Source organism: Sipha flava, unplaced genomic scaffold, assembly GCF_003268045.1.
Source record: "Sipha flava isolate LNK unplaced genomic scaffold, YSA_version1 41_pilon_pilon, whole genome shotgun sequence".
Taxonomy (NCBI): domain Eukaryota; kingdom Metazoa; phylum Arthropoda; class Insecta; order Hemiptera; family Aphididae; genus Sipha; species Sipha flava.
The window spans coordinates 1,097,254-1,119,696 of record NW_020273144.1 but is presented as its reverse complement, the minus strand read 5'-3'; the positions used below and the strand labels follow the sequence as shown (position 1 = coordinate 1,119,696).

General features: G+C 25.2%; 2 protein-coding genes across 3 annotated transcripts; both read right to left on the bottom strand.

Annotated features, from left to right (window-relative positions):
- Nucleotides 1-835: 835 nt before the first annotated feature.
- On the bottom strand, nt 836-12,868 carry LOC112688979 (transcription factor kayak). 2 transcript variants are annotated; one of them, XM_025562448.1, is made up of 7 exons: nt 12,117-12,868; nt 11,958-12,045; nt 11,606-11,804; nt 4,399-4,849; nt 3,979-4,331; nt 2,405-2,512; nt 836-1,734 (listed from the first exon to the last, which is right to left on the bottom strand). In XM_025562448.1, exons 3-7 carry the CDS (start codon nt 11,774-11,776, stop codon nt 1,105-1,107), a joined length of 1,713 nt encoding a protein of 570 aa, XP_025418233.1. In that variant the 5' UTR covers nt 11,777-11,804; nt 11,958-12,045; nt 12,117-12,868; the 3' UTR covers nt 836-1,104. The 2 variants fall into 2 exon arrangements, with proteins under 2 accessions (XP_025418233.1, XP_025418232.1); XM_025562447.1 differs by lacking the exons at nt 11,606-11,804; nt 11,958-12,045; nt 12,117-12,868 and adding an exon at nt 5,629-6,051.
- Nucleotides 12,869-16,578: 3,710 nt separating this feature from the next.
- On the bottom strand, nt 16,579-21,285 carry LOC112688954 (receptor expression-enhancing protein 1-like). The gene is made up of 7 exons (XM_025562401.1): nt 20,844-21,285; nt 20,666-20,738; nt 20,416-20,495; nt 20,202-20,322; nt 20,018-20,128; nt 18,597-18,844; nt 16,579-16,969 (listed from the first exon to the last, which is right to left on the bottom strand). The coding sequence occupies exons 1-7, from the start codon at nt 20,873-20,875 to the stop codon at nt 16,888-16,890; spliced, it is 747 nt and encodes a 248-aa protein (XP_025418186.1). The 5' UTR covers nt 20,876-21,285; the 3' UTR covers nt 16,579-16,887.
- Between the last annotated feature and the right edge of the window lie 1,158 nt (nt 21,286-22,443).

Genomic DNA, 22,443 nt, shown 5'->3' with positions numbered 1-22,443 from the left:
ATTTCTGAATATAATAATAACTCTTTGTTATTGAATTACTCTTTTAAACAAAGAAAATATTTTTGATAATGATAAGGTACCAACCAAATAAAAAGCATTTTAATAATTTATCAGGGCAAGATATATGAAGAGTAAAATTTAACCTAGTTAAACTTTTTATTTCTAAATTTTCTTATTTACAACAATTCATTGTGCACAGATTGTTATTTTTTCATAAACTAACATTTTATTGTTATATATGTATTAAAATCAAAATGATAAATGGAAAAATATGGTTTGTATTTATAAATTAATATAAATATTATTAATATAATTATTATAAATTTAAAATATTATATGTAGTATACATCATTAATGTGTTATATTATATTAATTTTTTAGCTAACATGCACACAAGTAAAATAAATAAATTTAAAATGTATCCATAATCATTGAATGTACACATATTATTTATAAATTTGGAAATAACAAAATTAAATTAAATCATGAAAAATAATTTACAATGGTAATTTTAAAAGTACAACTAAATTATTTTTAAAGTTTTTCTTCTTTGGACACACTTGATAATCACTTACTTAAAAAATATATAAAAAAAAAAATTGAATAAAACTCTAATGTCTAAAAATTAAATTAAAATGGGTTTTAAAAATATATATTAATCTATATATTAATTACACTTGGTCATTATTTCAAAAATACATTTATAAAAACACTTTTTCACAGTTAAATTAATAAATTATAAAATTAAATATTTGATAAATCATATGATTAATTATTCATATGTATTTTATATTATTTACATATATTTGTTTAAAAATAAAAATTTACAATTTATGAACTTAAATTATTTATATTAACCACACATGACTAGAAAAAATATTTCCATTGTTACTTGATAAACAAACCTCCACCAAAAGCATTCTTTCTTTACTAAATATATATTTTCATATAAAATACTGGCTTTTGGATTTTCATTTAATTTTGATAGGGTAAAAGCATTTAGTATTTAAACACTTTATTGGAAAGTTGCCCAACTCTCATAGTATTTTATTAACCAACTTATTTTAGTCTAGTTGGCTATTTTATTTGGTTGATGACATCTTTTTAGGATAAAACACTATTATTGGCAGTATTTACATCACTTCCTGTGTTATGTTGAACATGTTGATGGTGATTCTGTACACTTCCAACACTAGTTGACACAGGTGTTAACCCTGTGCCACCATCCATAAGCGAATCAAAATTTAATACTACCACACCAGTAGAACCATTTTCAGACATTTTTTTATTATTACCGAAGTTAACATTGTTTAATTGCAATAAAGTTGTAGGTCGTCTTCTTTGAGGTTGTTGCAATACTGTAAGGGGTATGTTATCTTTATTGTCATCATCAGTAATTACTAGTGATGGTTCTTCACATTTTATTAAAATATCTCCAACATTATTACTATCATTATCACTGTTCACATTTGTACTTATATTTTGCTGATGTAGAGGATTTCTTTTAGTCGTTGACAAATTATTACTTAATACAGTGGTATCAGATTCAGAAATTGAATCTAATGTTGCAATTGCTTGGCTTACAGTAGAGACTGAATTTGATACATGCCCGTTATTCATACTTACAGCGCACTTATGCTGGGCTAACATTTGTTGAAGGTTAGTCTTTTGTTGACGAAGGCCTTGAATCTCAACTTGTAACCTCAATCTTTTATCTTCCAACTGTTCAGTTTCCTGTATAAATTTAAAATATAACGCTATTAATAAATTATACAGATAATAGTAAAATTAAATGAAATACTATTTTGTAAACTAAAATTTGATAAGACACCTTCAGGATAAATAAAATGTTTGATTCACAAAAAATAAAGCTATACATTAACAGGCAGAAATTAGATATGTCTCTAAATTTGAGTGTTGATATTTTACTAATCCAAATAGCATACACACGATTGGAATACAAAGTGTATATAGTATTTAAGACATTTATGGGACTTTTGTACATTAATGTACATTTTTCTAGCTACTTAAAAGCAATATTTTGAAATTTAAATCTAATGTTAATAAATTAATAAGTGTTCTGATATTCAAACTATTCATTAAACAGAAATCATACCAAATATTCTCAAAGAAACATATAATATAATAACTATAATTTTGAGATTTTAAAATGATCTAATTTACACAAATTACCATAATTTACTTCATTTAAAAAAAAAAATCTAAGATATTTTAATGTAAAAAAAATTATGTATTTACAGCAATCGCTTATACTGTTTCTAATCCAATGTTTAAAAATTTACTATCAAATTCACAAATAGTAAAAATTTATTATAAATATATTGAGATAACAATTTAATCAAAAATTAATACTCTATTTATAATGTAATATCTTATACAGTACCTCTAAAAGTTCATTTGTATGATCCATCCTGCGTTTACGACAACGAGCTGCTGCCAACTTATTACGCTCTCTTCGGATCTGCCGGCGGTGTTCTTCTTCAGCAGACATCTGAAAATACACAAGATTTAAATACTTGAGAACATTTTTTTATGGTACTGATCATATTTCAATAAATAATATACAACGAATAATACTTCTATTTTTAAAGATAGTTTACACAATAGAAAAACTTCATAAAAACATTTTGGAGCTATAAAATATCATTAATTAAATACCTAATGTAGTTTAATAGAAATTCGTTTAAATAACAGATTGTGCCAACATTTAATTTTATAAAAGTTTGAATAGTTCATTTTTACAACTGGACAGTAAATTTTTTTTTTTTTTTACAACAAAGAAAATCGTATGAAAAATCTTATATTCAATTTTTTTATTTATTTTAAATACACGTCCTACTATATTATAAAGCGGAATTTTGAAGCCTTGATTATAAAATTGAAAGTTGTATGCATTTTTAAATACAATAATATTGCACATTTTCGTGATTTTTATAGTTTTGACAACATTTAATAATCAATTAGGTACTTGTATTTTTTTTTTTAACTAAGGTCAATTTTTATTCGCCACACCCGCATGTGTTGTTTCCGTCTGATAAAACATAGAGCATTTGCGTTCAGTAATTTAAATATAGCGATTTTAGCTTCAATATTACGAGTAAGCTTATCTATAACAATACTTTAAAGGAAGAACATGGTATGTTTATTTGGTAGTTTTATTTATATATTTTAATTTTTAAGTGAATTATGAATATGTGAAATATTATAATTAAAAAAAAAAAAAATCATAACTCGCTTAAACATTAAAATATCGTAAAAATTGACCAACAAAACAAAAATAACGATCTTCCTTTAAACTTTGTTTATAGGTCAGTTTACTCTATTATTAAACCTAATATCACTACATTTTAGTTACTGAACGCAAATTTGCTATATTGTACTATTTTCAGACAGAGACAATATATGTGTCTCTTAATCAGTAATTAATATAAATGTATGAGGAACTTAGAATTAAATTTTCAAGATTTTTAATCAACCCAAAATTATTTAATCAATATTTTTGAAAAAAAACCTAATGAAATATGAATACTTTAGAAAAATCGTTTGAAAATTATATTACCAATAGCAAACGGTGATATAGGCATTTAGTGAACATTTGAAGTCCCAACGATTATTTATTTTTTTGAGTTAAGATAAAAAACTAAAAATCGATTATGTCAAAAACCAGTATGCCGTACATTTTGGCTATTTTTTTTTATAATTTTTTGTCAGTTTTTTGCAATTATTAGAAAAACTGTTAAGAAATTAAAGAAAAGACCTCTATAATATCAACTTAACCCATTTCCTATTTTTTATTTGGTGTTGATCGTAGCAATCCTTCTAATCGAAATAGTGTATACAAAAACAAAAAAAATATACACATACATCATGATAAAACCAACACATTTCTCGTTTCACTTAGAATTTAAAAAAACCACTCATTAAATAATTAAATATTGAATATGATAATTAACTCACTATTTTGTTGTCTTTATTACGACGACCACTACCAGAACTGTTCCCTACATTTTTGAATTCATTCTTAATTATAGTTCTTGTTACAATATTTTTAATTTCTTGTTTGCTTATGTTTTTTCCAGTAGTTGTATCACTGCTGTCAGTCCCGTCATCAGATACAGAATCATAATCATCTTCACCATTTTCATCATCAGTGAATCGTCGTCTATTGACGCTACGTGATTGGCGCTGTGGTGTTTGAGTAACAACTACTCCTTGCCAATGTGAAGATGAAGCAGAAGTAGATGAGCCTTTCACACTAAATATTGAACTCGATCCAGAGTTAGTGTTACTGTTTAATAAAACTGTGGAACCTTTTTTTCAAATAACTATTAGTATTAAAATAAATGAAATATTAAGAAGCATAAATATTATATTTACCCGATGGTTGTGGAGCATTAGCATTGATTTGCAATACAAGAGGTGGCACAAAACCTGCCTGTCTAGATGTAACGGTCGAAAAAGAATTATTATAATCATTCTGCTGTTGTTGATTTAAACTATTTTGATTAAGGTGTTGGGAGTTTTGTAAATTACTAAGGCTTATATGTTGATTATTTAGATTTTGAAGATTTAAATGTTGGTTGCTCAACTTCTGTAGATTATGTCGACCTTCAGAACCTAAATGATCAGCAGCTATTGATGATGGCACATTAATATTAGTACATGAAGATGACACAAGATGATGCAAGTCTGATGCTGCTGAAGCAGCAAAATCTTCGGATGTACCAGGTGACATGCTAGCAATATCCGCAGCAATATTACGTAATGTTGTTGGCGTCAAAGTGGGTGTTGTTCGGGTAGGTATGCCATCACAATTAAGACCATCCAGCTACATACAAAAATAAAATAAAATATATTATTAAGTTATTCAAAATATATATTTACTAACGATTATAAATAGAAGATTTATATTAATATACTTTTTATCAATAATTTAAAAATATTTCTCTAAATCAATGAGTCCAATAAAAATATATTTATTTTGCACTAAAAATAAACTTAAAATATAATATACTTATAATATACTTAAGTAGATTCAATTGAAATATAAGTATTCAACTTGACAATAACACTTAAAACTATTATCTTCATTCGATAACTAGAATAAAATGCATTACAAGACCCCTATATTAATTTATACAATAACATACCAAAAATTTATATTCCGACTTTTCTTAAAAATATATTTTTAATTAATTTTCCTTCATAATTAAAAATATATACAATCTATTTGTTTTTAATATAGATTGATACCATTAATACTTTATAATTAAATTATTAAATACTTATGATTATATTTAAATTAATAATTAATATAGGTAAGCTTAAAAAGATTTCAACACCTAGATTTAAACTATAATTAGTCAAAAAATAAAAATTATATTAGAAAGAGTGAATGAAAAATAAAACATTTTATAAATGCTTGAATTAAAAAACCAAATTTTAAATACGTTTTAGACAATAGCATATCTAAATTATTCAAAATCTTAAGTGTTTTCGTTTTAATAAAAAAATTGCGAATACTAGACTTATATTTAAAAGTGTTTGAATAGTGACAGTTTTAAACAATATTCGATATGTTAAATTAAAAAAATAAATAAAGTAAACCTTGTGTATGTCACTTGGAAATGAATATGCCGAGGAAGGTGTTGTTTTATTCATATCTTCGTTTAATGTAGTGTAAATACTATAGCTGGCGTCTAGTTGCAAGATTTGCCAACTACAAGTACACGTAGCGACGGGATCCAGACAATCCGGACAGACAGAGGTATTCGAATCGTTATAAATACCAGTTGAGGGCAACATTTGTGCGGGTAAAAGCATTACATATATTTGTATATAAAACAAAACAATTCGAAACAATTGAATAAACTTTAGTCGAAAAAACGATATTAGGCGAGAATATGACGGCGGATAAAATCGCATTGACCACGTGTGGTGTATAAAACAAACTGAATTAAAAACGTTCAACTCTGTACCAATACTAAATGCAGATAATAGACTTCCACGGACGGAGAGGGAAAAACTTATACTACTAACGGCGTGTACTGAATGGAACATAGTATACGCCCACCCCTTTCCATTGTCGTGTTTCCCGTTGAAGCACACGGATCCACTATATAGCACTATATACGCGATGACTCATTTCGTCAGATTTACGTCACATTTTGTAAGTTGTAGATACGTTGGTTTTAAGTATCCTCCGAATTGTGTGTGAGTCAAACGGCACATAAGATGATTACCATCGAGAGAGTCGTATAATGCCGTTTACTCGATATACGTAATAGCTGTATGTAATTATTAAAATACACAATAATATTAATGTTAACAGCCACAGTACAGTTGTACTTTTTCTCTTTTTTGATGACGAAATAATATGTTATGAAAAACTCATAAAAAATGTTACATGTAAAAATGAACTATATATTTATTGAATTCAATTTGCTTCGTTGTTAATTTTTTTTCAATAATTTAAATAAATCGATGAATGCCTAAAATTCTCACAGTTATAACATTATTTCAGTATTATTAATCTGAGTGATAAAACTTGATTTAATAGTACATCTTATACATAAATATGTTTTTCTTAATTTATAAAATCATCATATCAATTTGACCTTGTATTTATTTAGCGTTTAAGAGTTTGAATAGAAGGTGAATTGAATGATAAATATTAGACATGTAGTATTATAGATACATAGATACATCTTTATGTTAAACTATAATTCATAAATTACACCCATTTCAAATCAATAATCATTAACATATTTATTATAGTTTGTATACATTAAGTTTATTTACGAATATAAATATTTAACGAAAAATAAATATTTTTTTAAACCCAAACTTCTTGTTGAAAATATATTTATGTAATACAATAATAAAAATACATAATACAAACATTTTTTATTTTCAACATAATTTAAATATATATTTTATATTTTTTAAAATAACAGATATTCTTTAAACAAAGGATCCAAAAGTAAAAATATGAAAACCAGAACTCATTTGTTTAACTTATAAGGTTTATAAGTTATAACTTAAAACATTCTGAATTCATCTGTTAAAAATATATAAACTCGATACATCATTTTAGAAGTTTTAATGACAGTGAAAATTAAGTAAAATACATAATACATTAATTTTAGTTAATAATCCATGACTTCAACTTTTTTAGAGTACTTATCATAAATAATTCGTTAAAATTAATTAAATTATTTGGCGGCAGACATATACTTTAAAATTATTCAAACTTTGTTGAGAACATTTCAAAATCGAAACTTACTATTTATTTTAAACGCAATTAATATAATTCAGAATAGTTTTCAACAAAGTTCTAATAATAAAACTGTAATACATCCATTTAAATACTCCAAATAATATTGGAAATATTAATTCACTTTTTGTACATTGGTACACTCCACAAGTAAAGCCTTTAATTAATAAGAGTGTAAAATTCAAACGCTCTTAATATTATAAATATTATAAGGACTTTTTTTAATTTTATTTAAAAATAATAATCAAAGTTATTGAATTACTAATAATTCATCTTAAAAACACGCATGCAGTTAAGTTAAAATTATAATTTGTAAATAAAATGGAGTTAATATTATTGAATAAAAACGATCGCATGAAACTCGGCAGTTGTACGTGACATAAACCATATAATTAAATAACTCACAACATTAATAAGTAAAATACGTAACTAAATTGATTACATGAAATTTTTCTGAGAAAAGTAAGTTGTTACATTAAGTAACAACACATAAATATTGGGCATGTTTCAATAATTAATTAATATTATTAAGTATATAAATTAAACAAATTTAATACCAAAGAATAACGATGTTCTATTAAATTGATCAAGGTTAACCTTAAGCGTATAACACACTAGGTATGAAAAATTGTAATTTAAACTAAAACAATGCATTATAATTCCAACAAAATATTTCGACAGCTTTTTTTCTACAACAATAAAATCTTATTGAATCCATATGCAATATAAAGTACCATTGTAATATGTATTTGGAGAATCTTTCACGCACATATATAATAGAAATCCGGAATAAGGAGTAATTTCCGGATATACTGGTCAGCTAAACTCGTATAGAAAGTCTTTTTGTGATACCTAATGGCGGTGGTGACAGGTTTCAGGAGACGGGAAATACCATTATGACGAATTCGTTATTGACGTCATATACCACCTCCTTTTAAACCACTATTTCGTAAGTTTTTATAAAATAACAAGATATGTTACTGGGTCAAACATTTTAGTTATTTCTTTCTAAAAAAATTATTTTATTTATTTCTATATAAATATAAAATTAAAGAAGTTATTATATACAAATTTGGGTAAAATGGAATAAAAAAATTTAGAAAATAAATTGAAAACTATTTTATTATTATAAATAAATATTATAGAATAGAGGTTTTCAACCATTTTAAACCCCGGTTACCAAAAAAATTTAGAAATTTGTACTTTTCACTAATAATGCATATCATTAGATAAAATCTTATTAACATTCAGTAGAAATGAGTTAAAAAAATCATATCAGTTCGGTTCGTTTGGATCGGGTCATTCAATTATATATATATATATATAATATATATATATATATATATATAATATATATATATATATATATATATATGTTCATATTTTTCGTTTATATCGTTAATTTCGTTCATCGAACGATAAGCGAACTGAAACATAATTACAACTGCATAGAATTAAATAACAAAAAGATCCATTAGATCAATTGTTCTCGTTTATTCCATACAATTGCGTACACTTAAACGAACTAAATTGAATTTATTTTGATATTGGAATGATTGAATGCATTTCGTAATTAAATCATATATATTTATCCCTCAATTATGATTTATAAAATGTTATTAGAATGTTAATTAGTCTATAACAATGATCTATACGCAACCAAAACAAAACTGAACGAATGAAGGACTTTTAATTCACGATCCGGATTCCGAGTCAATTCGTTCACAAAGAGTGCAACCCAAACGAGTACGAAATTGAATGAATTAACGAATGAACGAATTGAATGATTTTTCATATTTTTACAATCCGAATAGGTTCGTTCAGAAGTGTGACTCGTTTGCTCATGAACAACACACCTCTAATATTCAGTTATGTGCAAGTTTAAAAGATTTGTTAATTTTTTATTTAGTATAAATAACAATTTTTTTAAACTATTTTCTTTACATACTACATATTAACTTTTTATGTACTACTAATTAATTGAGAATCACTCTAATAAAAGGGTATACTAGTAAAAAGAAAAATATAATATATTATATTTTTGATATACTCTTATAGATATATATTGATATACTCTTTACCTAAATAAGAAATTCAATATTTAATTATTATATTAATTTATATATACAAATAAATCAACAGTAGGTGCTTATATACATATAATTGTTACTGATAACTTGTCAAGTATTTATTTTAAGAATGCCAAATAAAACGATATATTTTAAGGTGATATTTATTATAATTCAAGCTAGAATGGTCCATTTAAAATAGTTAATATATGTATTACTATATATTTATTATGATATACAATGGTCAAATATTTTTGTATCAATTAGTCTTAAAATGTTTTTAATTAATTAAGCATTGAAAGATAAAATTATTTTCTGTTAAACAAAAATAAGTTTTTTTTAATAAAATAGTATTTTGGAAGTGTATTTTCATCATACAAATCACATAAACACCAAAAAATTATTTAATTATTTTTAAGGATTAAGAAAAATATTGTTCTAAAATTCTAGACATAAAAATTAAATATATATTAACTTTAATGTGTTATATTCATAGACACAAACAAGATAGGTTTAATTTCTTCTGATCTAATATAAGCCCACCAAATGCCACTTATATATAAAATATTATTTTAGTTACTTAACTGTAATAAATTAATTATTAATAATATTATTTTATAGATATTTAATCTAAACTTAATTTTAAATGCATTATAGATAAATAATGTTAAATAATTGTATTGAATATTTTAATTTACTTAAAATAATATTTACCATATAGTTTAGAAAATTAATTTTTAAATTATATCTTTTGGGATTCGTTCATTGTTTGCAATGAGTTCTTAAGATAAGAAATTATAGTTACCAACAATATTTTGAAAGCTGGTATTCTTTTGGGCATGGTAGAAAATTACTTAAATTGTTTAAGATTATACAAATCTTTCCAAACTAGAAAAAATAATTTAATGTAATAATACTTTGCCAAGGAACTCAGCTACTTATAAATAATTTATCTTAAAAATTCTTTAAATATATAAAATAATAATTATTTTTAAAGTTTTAACTTCAATGCTTTTAAAGTATTTTAAATTATATTGAATGAAATAACTACAGAAGTATACACTTAAGAAAATTATTTAATAAATGTTTCAGTAATTAAGAAAATGTTATATCGACCATAATTTTAAAGTACATTTCTTGTGTAGGCAAATTTTCTAGCACCATATTTTAATAGACCAAGAATTGTTTATATATAATTATGATTATAATAATAATATAATAATACGCATAAAAAAGAACTTTATCAATGTCTTATTGTTTTTATTAAAGGCTGTAAATAGTCTTTTAACATATAGTATAATTTTAAACTCTTTCAATAAAATATGTAATAAAAATACTGTAAAATGTCTCAATAGAAATAGTTTATATTATAAATATGTAAATTATTTATAATATTATTCAATGTATTTTATATTGTAATGGCAATGGCTCTATAACAAGAAAAAAAAAACTATAGATTACACCAATTAAACTAAAACCATATTTTATCAAATGTTGATCAAGATATATACATACAATACACCATAGATTTATAATGTAAAATTATATTTAATACATTATTTATATTGTAATAAGATTAACTAATAGCTAGCCTTAATTATACATACCAGGATGACCTAAATAATTCAGACAAACATTAATATAAAAGCATAATATATTTATAACTTTATAAGTTTAATTAAAATAAAATTAGAAAACCATATTAATTTATATGATAAATGACGAGATAAATTTATACAACTATAGTCTAAATTGATTAGATTAATTTCAATTCAAACAAATTATTTTATGATTCGGTTTAAAAAAAATATTAATTTATTTTATTTTATACATTTTACAGCTACAATTAATTAATTTAACAACAAATTACTGATAATTTAAAAAACAAATAATTAATATAATATTTAAGTATTGAAACAATTAAAGTTTCTTTATTTTTATTATGAAATATCATTAAAATATTCAGTAAAATATATAGAATTTAGATCTATTGGTTTCAACTATATTATAGAATGTTTTAAAAATAGTTTTGTATGATGAATGTAATCAAAAATATAAATTAAGATTACAATAACTAATTTAATATTTAATATTTATTATTAATATTTTAGTTAATATTCATTAATCAATACCAACAATAAAGGTTAAGTATTAAATCATAAAACAATACTGTTCCAATAATTAAAATAAATAACAATATTGTTGATCAGGATTAAGTAAATAAACAAACATTACTTACAGCTAAGATAGAGGTAGCAACGGATGTGACAGCAGAACTATTATGACTATTTGTCACATTTGATGTAATAATTATTGCTGGAGGTGGAGGAGGTAACACAATTGAACTGGACGATGAGATTGTTTGGTTTAACAAATTTGAAGAGTTTTGTTGTTGTCGGTTTGAAAACATTGTTGATGGATAGCTTTGTTAAGTTCAGCTATAACCATAAAATAGAACATAAGAGAAACAATACTTGGAGAACATAAAAACGAAAATTCAAAAACACAGAATTAAAATTAATTATTCTTAAGTTATAAACAATTATCGTTCATCCATTATTATTGAAAAAGTAAAGTTTTACATTGTTTACCTGGCAAATTGGTGGAGTTTTTTTGTCGATTGATAACGTTTAACGATCGTGTTATCACAATACCATATTTTGCAATAACAAATGTTTACTATCAACACAAGAAAAGACTTTTAATTTTTTAGTATTAATAACGTTAACAATTTATTAAAACTGCCTTACAATAAATCACCAGCAAAACATTAATATTTATAAGAATTCTGTGTCGCACGAGTCCGTAATTAAAGGTAGTCAATAAAGAAATCAATTATAACACATATGCACAAAATGAATAAATTAAAAAAAATAAAAACTGTTCGGATCGATACATTACTTAAATATCTATGCGTGTTTATCACTTAAATTTATATTATACGTGGGTAAACAACAATACAAATATAATTAAATACGAGCATTCAACGTGAAATTGAAGCACTTGCGCGGGTCAACGGATGAACAGAATGAGTCATTTGATCGAAAATAATAATTGTGTAACTAAATTGTCGATAAATAAATAAAGAAATCGATTGCGCGAGATCATGAGATCGAATAGAAAAACGAAGTAGACATGATATCGGCGGAAAAGTACAAAAGGACGTCATAAAATTTCGCGATAGTGCGTTGTTGCCGCGAGCGAACAAAATCCCGGAACCAAAAATGATAAAAAAATAAAAAAAAATATTAAAGTAAAACGAAAAAAAAATGAAAGAGAAAAAAAAACACGATAATGCTGCGTGGACGAGATGTTTCCTCGATGACTCATCGGCGTAGTGGGGCAACGCTTTTTGAATGTGGGCGGCAGCTGGTACGGCAAAGCTGTTCAGAGGGGGCGAAAGTGTTGCGGTTACGGTGTAGGAGCTACGGAGGCCGCGCAGTGCCGGCGAACGGTGGGACAGCAGCGTAGCGCCGACTACGGACACGTAGTGCGTCATACCGCCGCGCGCACAATCCCCCGCGGAACAACGAGCGGAGGGAACGACGGTGGCAAAGCTGACGGACAGCGCACTCGCCACGGTATGAAATGCGAAGAAACATTATCCTATCTGTTGGCGTGCGGTTAATGTTCGCAGCATTAAATAGAACGTTGACGTGCACAGTTGCGTGCCCACGACGTCCGCGATACAATCGTGTGACACGCGACGTTGATAAAGCGCACCAATGCGAACGGTGTGTCGTCCAGATAACGGCGAAGCGATTGTTTTTTTCGTTACCGACGAACGATTTTACCGCAGGAAGATTATACATTTTTTTCCTGTGTTAAAACCACTAGCGGCTCGTAGTAAATATTCTGGGGAAACTGTAATTATTTAACATAAACTCCGTACAACAACGTACAAGAAAACCCCTTTTATTGGAAAATTAATTATATCAAATATAATATATACTATATTTAATAGGTACTTAATTTAATTGTAAATTTATTTTATCTGCGAATTCGCGGATGACGGCGTACAGCGATTACCGACGACGCGATGGTGCGGAAATTATTGTCGTGAACCCAATTTCAACAGCGTCTATAATACGCGAATTATTCTCCCCGGTCCCTCAGCCCAACAAGCGTTACATGATACGAAACTGTCGGACGTCGGTTTCACTGAAACGGCTACCGTCGTCGAAATAACTATTTATAGGTTTTATATTTTGTAGCCTTAAATTTATAATAATAAATATAGAAACGCTATAACGTATTTTCAATAAAAATAAAAATCTATATATTTTTAGATGATAACTATTTACAAGTAGCTGTTTTTTTTAAGGGGAGACGCAGTCTTCAAAGTCTCCCCTGACGAGCCGCCCCTGGCTAAAACCAAACCGTTTTGAAGTTGTGTGTCCCGCCGACCAAGGAAATGTTGCCGGCAACATAGGTACGATTTTCTTCTGAATACGTATTGTACGTCGTTCGGGACCAGAGCCCCGGCGTGAGGGTAAGGCAACTCAGGCGGTCGCCTAGGGCGCCATTTTCAAAGGGGCACCGAAATTGATTTTTACAATTTTGCACATGTGTCAGTAATATTATTATTATTTTTTTTTTTAATATAAAATACCTATAACTTTGTATTGAAATATTGATAATTATAATGGTCATTTCGTTTAGCCATGTATTAAAATAATATAAGTATATTTTTAGTATATTTACTATGGTTTAGCATAAAATGTTTTATCATGTATGTTACTCTATAAATATAAAAATTCCCAAATATTTGTTATCGTTTAATCGGGATCGCGTCAAACCATTATGACTCGTGATTAAAGAATTAGACGATAACAAAATATGTACAAGTTGAGCATATTATATAATTTTTCTGTATTTCTGTCCACGAACAACATTTTTTTCTAAGTAATATATACTATATTAAGGGTAGTTGTATGAAAAAAGGTCAGTTGGCATTTTGGCCTGGGGCGTCATTTAGCATTACGCCGGTCCTGCCCGGGACGGAGACATAATTTTAGTACCTACTTCCCCGAAACAAGAATCCCGGCTCGAGCGGAACTCGACCACATTCACTGGAAAAGTGAATAAAATAATTTCATCACAGCAATTATTGTCTTACTGGTACTTTAAACTCGAGACCAGTGTCCCATTGCTCTTGAAAAACGATTCTGAATGAAAGAACCACCCGACCACTTTTGGTTTACATTTTTAGCATTACTTCTGGTCAAAATCGTGTATACAGACACAAGAATATAAATTAATAAAAATAAGAAACCCACGTCATGGTAAAACCAATAAATTCTTCATATATTTCGGAATTTAATAATTTAAAAAAATATTTTAACTAATTAATTACGTACACAAAAAAATAACAATATGTATATACACATAAGTACTTGTGAAACTATTAAAAAATGTAATTAATTTTGACAACTTCGATTGAATTTTTTTAATATTATGCATATTATATATTTAATATATAAGAAGTAGGTATACTTTATTAGGTATGAACAATTTTGTAGATTCATTTTAAAAGTATTCGAATACAAATACAGATAGTACTTCAAAAAAGTAAAATAATTTTAAAAATATGTTCATGTCTTGTAACGATTAAAATATTTTGGAGCTCCTATAGGCCATAAATTGAAATTAAAATGAAGTTAGAAAATAAAAATAAAACAAATTTTAATTTTGTTATGAAATTGTTAATTGATATGAGTTGTAATTTAGTAAATATATTAAAATCATAATAGAGTATAATGTTGTAGATTATAAATAGGGTTCTCAGATTCTGATATTTGGAATGGAATTGGTCTGTACGAAAAATGTTCATAATATATCACATAAATATTAATTTTATTTATTCGGCCGGACAAATGGTTGATAAGTCTTATTAATATAAAATACATTAATATTTGGTAAATTAATTTATTATTTTAATTTTTTTTATTTGAAAAAGTTCGAATAATATCTTCCACGTCAAGACATCTTAAAAAATCGTTCTCGGTATTTAAAATTCTAAAATTCTGTAGATTATTTTGTGATAGTATAGATCGTAATACAGTTTTTATTAATTTTAATCAGGAAAAAGATCGTTCACTAGTACAGTTGATACACATAATAAAAATATATAAATGTAAAATACCTACAGATTTTAAAGCAATAACAAACTAAAGAAAAACACTCGAAAAAGAGCAATAAGCTATATACATTTTCCAATATAACTTAAAAAATAACATTAAAAAAAAATTAAAAAAAAAATAAATAAATAATAATTTTCGGAATTTTGTAAATGACTAAATGGTGTAACAACGAAAATTAAACTACATAAAGTAGATAATTTCCAGAACAAAAGCATATTTTTGTGTCCATTGTTGTTTCAAAATGAATTAATCTACTATATACCCCACGGTACGTAACAAACTGAACACACGGTTGTCAAAAAATAATTGAACAAGATTTGAAACACATTATATTATATAAACTTAAATATTAATATTTCAAATACGTTTATTCAGAAAACATTTTGAAAAAAAATTAACTTAAAATCAAAAAAAGTACCCAAAGTACTATAAAATAAAAAAAACATTAATGTACAAAAAACGCAAAAAAGCAAAATAAAATTTCATGCATTTTATTCTAAACAGTATAAATCGAATTTGTATTTGATATATCATCGTTTTAGAGCAATAGAAAAAAAAATGCCTTAAAATCTGTATTCTGGTAATAACTATTCAACATTTGGAAAACTCTCAGTCACATTTAAGTCAACTATCATCTTATACACATTAAGCAAAATATTTTTATTCTTTTTCTTATTTTCGTTCGTAGTCATTAATAATAAAGACTTTTACAAAAAACTTAAAAACTGTTTAAATTAATTAATTTGTAAAACCGTCTTGGAAATCTTTTGGATACCTGAATCGGTAAAATCGGTGTAATAGTTATATTAATAGTTTTAAATATTATGTATAATTTTACTTACATCATACCAATACATCTATATTATTATAGAAATAAAAATGAGAACAAGCAAACAAAAATAACATTTGTAGGATTTAAATTAATTTTCATAATATTATGATATACGAGTAGTATATTTGTAATTTTCTTTTCGTAATTCACCTGAAAACATTATTTACAACATAGTTGAGCGTGAAAAAATAATAATTTTAGTAGGTACTTGAAAAAGAGTTTTTATGAACGTTAAATCAAAATCAAAATGTAAAAGAATACATATATGTATATTGTATAATTTTAGTAAATTTAACAAAAATTCGGGCATGTATCAATTGCGCGGAAAATCGCAGGTAAAAAAATAAAAATTATGAGGTAGGAATAAAGGTATACATCAACTGCGCCGATCGATATTTGAATGTAATATAATGTTGTACGTCAATTGCACCAATCGGTTCCTATGTTGTGTATAGTATATATAAACGTATATTTTAGAATTTACAGATTAGCAGTATTGTACATTTGATAATAAATGTGTTTAAGTTGTTGTGCTTGTAAGTACGTTTAAAAACCATTACTTTTATCATAATACATCCTATTGCAATAATTGTGCACTCTATTGTCCTTTATTTGGGTTCCAATAAATCTATAAATAAATAAAAATATTATTTTATTATTTGAAGATGGAACAAAATGTTGACAAATATTATATGCTTATAAAAAATTCCTAGTATTATTCAGTATAATTCCACGCGTTGCACGTATAGTCGTTGTGGTTCGTGCTTAAATTTATAATGTAAATAGTTTTAAGTGAACGTGGTAAAGAAATTATTATATACCAAAATTATAAATTTTCTTGTAAAGAACTTATATTTTATATGTTATAACTTATATGATAAATATGTTAAACTAAACTATATTTCTTTTCAGTTAAGTGGTTAAAAGTTCTCCAGCAAAATTGATGTATACCATTTTAGTAAACTTTTTTTTTATATTGACACAATAGATATATATTATATAGGTAGTGTCCCAAAATTGGCACAATTGATCTTCGAAAAATTTCAATGTAGCCTGACCATTTCTATGACGATTATGATTAGTAATAGCATGTATATAAATGTTAGTCTAATTTATTAAATTAACCATAAAGAATCTATAATATGATGATAAAGTTTGGATCAGTGCAAAGATTGTCATTTATATTCATATTAATAATGCTAAGTAATGAAATTATTACTAAATTGTTAACTACTTATCTTATTAGCTACTTATACTTAAAAAATTATATTTAAGTTTTAAATATAACAAAATAAAAAATAAAAAATACTCCTTTCATAGAAAAGGAGTAACATATTAATCAAAATAGTTATGATAATTTTAGATGGAAAAATAATAATTTAGATAAAATTAATAATAAACACATCAAATATATTACATTTTTTAATGATAAAATATACAAACAGTAACAATAACAACTCTTTGTTTATTCAAAAATTAACTAAATGATAAAGAAATAATCTAAATGATATAATTATAGTCTCTTGGTAAATTATAGAGATGTATGTATTCTGTATTTGACTAGAATAATAATTAAAAAAAAAAAAAAAAAATTTCAATTTGTTTTTGAGAAATCACTTTCATAAACAAATTTTACAAGATGAGTATCTAAGTATCTATTTTTAAATAATACATAGTTTTCAAATTTTCTAAATAATACTAAAGGAGATTCTAAGTTATACTTTAAGTATACAATTTAATTACTATAAAAATATGTTTAAAATTTAAATATATTTTATAACATACTGATAAATGAAAAAAAATAAAAATAAAATACTGATTAAATTTAAACATTAATTAGCTTAAAAGTAGCACCATTATGGAAGGAAACATATAGTATGAGCAACATATTATCATTGTATAACCTTAATTTGTTAGTCTTGTGTATTTGTCTTTATGTCTTAAAAAATCTTATTTCTAAATTAGTAATTAGCTAGATAAATAATAAAATGATATATTTAAAATGTTTAAATGTTTATAGTAAAATATGTGAAAATATTTGTAATTTTTAATCTTAATACATATGAATAAGTGATTGAAAATTTAGTGAAAGTGATGATAAAAACATGCAAAGGTTGTCAAAAAATACGAGTATATAACTATAATATATAATAAGTGTTCAAAATACATTTTTTTTTTTAAGGACAACCTTATTTCAATATATATAGTTAACAAATTGCTGTTGGGTTTTTTGTTTGTAATTTTATCGACATTACCTACTAGATTTTTGTTGATGTTGAATTTTACTACGTTTTGGTCTCTGAATAGGCACATCTTCAACAGATATAACAGGTTTTATTGGTAATGAATCAGATGATGAATCCGATACAGAATCTTCCAATACTATTTTAGAATTTTTTTTTTTCACTCTTTTTATAACAGTTGTAGGCTGTTGTGAAACATTTTCATTATCTAAATCACCTATTTGTTGCAAGACCATTGGAACTATTGGCAATCGTCCAACCTATTAAAGAAGTAAACACATTTAGTTCATTAAACGCATACACCCACACAGACGCACACAAACATGTGTACTTTAATATATATCATGATCTTTGATACAGATTCTTAATAATTTAAAAAACCACTTGATGATTGGATAAATATAGCCACAACAAAAATTAAGTTCTCATTTTCAATTTTATATAATATATTGATATAAGTATAAAATATATTTAAATATATGGCTGTGTACTAAACATGAATACTAATATATATAAATATATGTTATTTTTTATAATAGAATAATATAAACATTTATTCACATTACAATTTTTATATATTTATAAATTTAATTTAACACAACTGTTGATTGATATTTATTTATTTTTTTTAGTTTAGTTAAGCAAGGAATGTTTGATTTTAACATTAGATATAATTATTATTTTTATTGTGTTAGTATCTAAATATGTAAAATAACTATATCTGTGATTAGTGTACGTGATTTCAATCCAGAAAGATTTCCTAGATCATCACAATCATAGGAGGTTTCTGATAGGAAATGATATCTGATTGGAACATAAAGGATGGTTATTTTACAAAACCCTAACAGTTTTCTTAATAACAGTGAAAAGCTGACGAACAATTGCAAAAAAATAGCACATGGACTTTCTTCAAAATCAATGTATTATTTCAACCAAAATTTTAAAATATGCAATTTAATTGATTTTTCTGGTATTCGACTACAGTAAGTATAAACTATTATTATTTATTAATGGGTGATCAAATATTTGCATCTTATATGTTCTTAAAATAATTTATTTGGATATTTTTTCAATTTATTTATAATAATAAATAATAATTATAATTAATTTTAATTTTTATTTATAATTTCTATAATTTAACAATTACATTTCCATATTGAGTATTTGCATCTTACTTTTTGTTTTTGAAAATTTTAATAAAATGAAAAAAAATAATAATAATAAAAATTAAAATTTTATTTTGTATGTTTTGCATTTTTTTTTTGCATATTTTGACTTTTTTTGGTGCATTTTTGCATGTATATTTTATAATTTAAAATACATATAAATCCGGTCTTTAGTTATAACAATAAGTATTATTAATATTTCTATTTAAGGTTCAAATAACACAATATTCCATATTGCTCTTACATATAAAGATATTATATATTTACCGCTGTATGTTGGACTACAATTGCAGCAGTCATCTGAAATGTTTGTTTGGCAGTTGAAGCTAGAGCATTGTAGGTTCGTGATTTAACGTTGACCAGAAATTCATCAATTTCCTATTAAATAAATAAAAATATATAATTATGGTCAATATTTTTTAATTTTATGATGTTTTAAAATTAATATTACGGTTTCTTTTTTCAATAAAGCTGGATGCACTAATTGCTTGTATATGATTGTTGAACCTTTTGTGAATGGGCAAGATATCCATAGGAGTACGATCAATTTAATATCATAATAAAATGGAAACCTATAGTCATATAAATAAAATTAAGTGAATATGCATTTTATAAAATTTATTGTGGTTTTACACTACTGGTGAATGACTAATAAAATAAATTACCAAAATTCAAGAAATATATCAGTTAAACATTCAATACAAATAAATGCAGCAAAAACTATCCAATACATCATCCATTTCACCTGTGAATAGTAAAATAAAAGACAAGTTAACAATGCATAATAGTTTTAGATTTGATGTCAGATTAATAATTGTTAACAGTTTTAAACTGAAAATGATTTTAAAAAAAAGGAAATGTTGTTTGTTAATGTTATAATATTGCAATACATCAATGTAATAATAAGTCCCTTACATAATTTTTCACATTTTTATTTTTCACGGTCTTGTATGATGCATAAGCAGGGTACATTACACCGAACAAAAGTCTATAAATATATGAAAAAAAAAATTTATTTTTTTTATATATATGTTACATATCACTGTAATCCGTCACTCAAGAATATAAGACAATTAATAAGATATCAACTCACGTTAATGCTTTACACACAGCTCCTGGAATCATGTTTTAAAAATAATTCGTATGAACGACACTTGAAGATTTAGATTATTATTCAACTACAAACAATATCGTTCGTAGTTCGTTTCACAAAGTAACATTGTTAAAATTTTTTTTTAAAAAAATACGTCAAATTAACATTACGTTGATATGCACAATTGTTTTATTCATAGCTACTTTGTTATTAACCATAGTGATATTATTAAGCTACATTTGTATTCGTGCTACATAACCATTTTTACGTGTTTCAAGATTCTATTACTATATAAGGGCACAAATTTCAAAAGTTAATGGACGGAACACTACGAACGCTCCACAATCCCATTTATAGGCACTAGGACATATAGATACTTGCTAGTTGTTACTACAACAATTTGTACGAAGGAAAAATGTTATACTTCTATCACAAGCTACGGTTTGATAATGTTATCGTCATAATACCATATGATTGATACGATAGAAAAGGATTTCAATTTAATCTTATTTTATATATAATATGATTGAAATCAGGTTTTTATTTTATGGATTGATGCACTTTTTACCCACAATGGTTGATAAAATAGATAATAATATTGTGAACTATAGTGGAATCTTGCTATGTCGAACTCCGATATCTCGAAGTGTCTGTATGTCAAATTTTTTTTTTTTAGTTTCGATCATTCAGTATTGGGCTTACGTGTTAGTTATTTCGGTATATTGAATTTCCATATGTTGAATTTTTCTATAAGTCGAAGTCATTTTCCGGTAAACCCCCCCCCCCCCCCACCCGTCTATTATGATTCACTAACTCATATATATATATATATATGACAAATTAGATAAAGAATAAAATGCCCAGACTATTAAATAAATGACAGAGCTTGTACACACAATATTGTAATAATTATTGTAATATTGCCATACGTCCTAAAAAAACGGGATTGTCACCGGTTTTGGACTTCGTGTCCTGGTGCCCCGAATAATGTTTTCAGGATGTTTATATGTCTCGGCTTAGAAGTTTAGAGGAAATTTTGAATTAATTTTTAATTTCGACGATTTTATTTCAAAGTACATTTTTAATCGTAATCAATTAACAATATATTATAAAAACATATCTAATATGTAATTTGCACATATAAATATATAATGTATTTTATTTTATAAAAATATTTTTAAATATTATATTGCTTGCCATTAATGGTTCTCTCAGTATATTAAAAGTAATCAGAGGCGGATTTAACGGTTGTTAAGTCGGCGAATGCCGACAGGGCTTTTTCCTAAATTGTTTACTGAGGCCTAAAAGAATTATAGTTAATTTTTTGTAAATTTTACCCAAAATAAAAAAACTATAGTACAAACTGTAATATCATTTACAATTACCATTTTTATTTATAACAAAATAATTTTAAATATACAGGAAATACTCAGGAATACCCGAATATCAACTTCAAAAATATAACATTTTATTTATGAACAAAGTAGAAAAAATCGAATATAGATATAGTTAGAATTACTGTAAACATTGATTATAGAATTCTATATAATTTCCGAGTATAAACACTATACGAGTATATGAACAATGATTTATTATCAGT